The 1,389-nt window shown below is 43.5% G+C and overlaps 1 protein-coding gene across 1 annotated transcript in view; it reads left to right on the top strand.

Moving 5' to 3' along the window:
* The window catches only part of SUPT6H (SPT6 homolog, histone chaperone and transcription elongation factor), a 44,591-nt gene that overhangs the window by 24,101 nt on the left and 19,101 nt on the right, over positions 1 to 1,389 (top strand). Inside the window, 1 exon segment of the mRNA XM_006165455.3 lies at positions 1,264 to 1,340. Coding sequence (XP_006165517.1) covers positions 1,264 to 1,340 — 77 coding nt within the window.

The raw sequence follows: 1,389 nt of genomic DNA on the forward strand, positions 1-1,389 counted from the left end.
CTGGTGAGCATACAGGGAAAGACAAAAAGAGAAATAAAAATGGAGCTCAGAATATCACCATAGTGCTACCAGGGAACCATTTGTGTAAATAAAATCCATTGTGTTTAGTTTATCACAACCAAGTATAAGCCAGAAGTATCTTAGAAAATATTGACAGATGTCGGGGGGCCAGCAGATGGCATGGTGGTTGAGTGCACTGGACTCTGAGGTGGTTGACCAGGTTCAAGTCCCGGACTTATTGGCTTGCTTTCTCACTCTCTGTCTCTCTCTGGTCAAATTAAAATAATAATAATGATGATGAATAAAATTAAAATAAATAAAAAAGAAAGGATTGACAGATGTGTAACAATCTAACCAGAGATCCCAGTCTCCTTGCTTTTTCCTGATTTAGACAACCAGTGGTGAGTCGTGTCTCGTGGTGAATTTCCTCCTTAAAGAGCAGCAGAGACTTTGTTCAGGTGCTCACCTCTGGTCATGTGGTTATACAGAGGCCATCTGTACATAGCCTGCCTGGATCTGAGGGGATGACAGACAGGCAATTAATTCCTATACTGGGGTAATTAACAGGCTATTTGAAAGCTGGGAGCAGCCCAGGAAGGAGTAGTGTAATAATAGCACTGCGGATGGAGGTCCAGGAACTTTCTTTTTATTTTTTCACATTTTATCTCAAGAGAGTCCAAGAGACGAAGAGAGAGAAAGATAAGAACTCTCAACAGAGTCTCAGCCATGATCCCTCCGAGCCAGCCAGGGTCAGAAATGTGTGCGGGCGGTGTTCCCAGGTCCACTTGTACCAGGACCAGCTCGGCATTAACACGTGGTTTTTTGAGTGGGGAAGGCTATGGATTAGAAATAGACACGATAACAAGCACACACGTATAGAAAAGCAAGGATCGAGTAGGCCCAGCTTCTCTGATGGAGAAGTTGTGACCAGGAACCAGCCTCAGTTTATTCTTCTAAAGGATAAAAAATGGGGGAAGAGGAAATGGTATGTAAAGCCAGTTGTTTGGGGATGTTAATCATCCAAAGATGTGAAAACAGCTAGCACTGTGTGATTTCTCTGATCTTTTTGGGGGAGAATTTTTGGCCATTCGTCTGTCCAGAAATAGGTGGGAGTGGATCATAGGTGACTGCTTGACTAGATAGCCTATGAAGACTCTTCCAGTTTACCCTATTCTTGGTGAGCTTGGGCTCCTTAAACAATGAGAACTGCTTGAAATCTCCTTATCCTCAGAGCCATTCAGCTCCAGTTCTTTTTCAATCTAGGCTCAAGACATTGAAACTCTAAAGAAGTTTCTTCTGAATAAAAAGCCTCACGTGGTGACAGTCGCAGGAGAGAACAGGTAGGGGTACCAAGGCATTGGGCCAGGCATGATTGAAGATGACCTCAAA

The sequence above is a fragment of the Tupaia chinensis genome, unplaced genomic scaffold (assembly GCF_000334495.1).
Source record: "Tupaia chinensis unplaced genomic scaffold, TupChi_1.0 Scaffold143921_1, whole genome shotgun sequence".
Classification (NCBI taxonomy): Eukaryota; Metazoa; Chordata; class Mammalia; order Scandentia; family Tupaiidae; genus Tupaia; species Tupaia belangeri.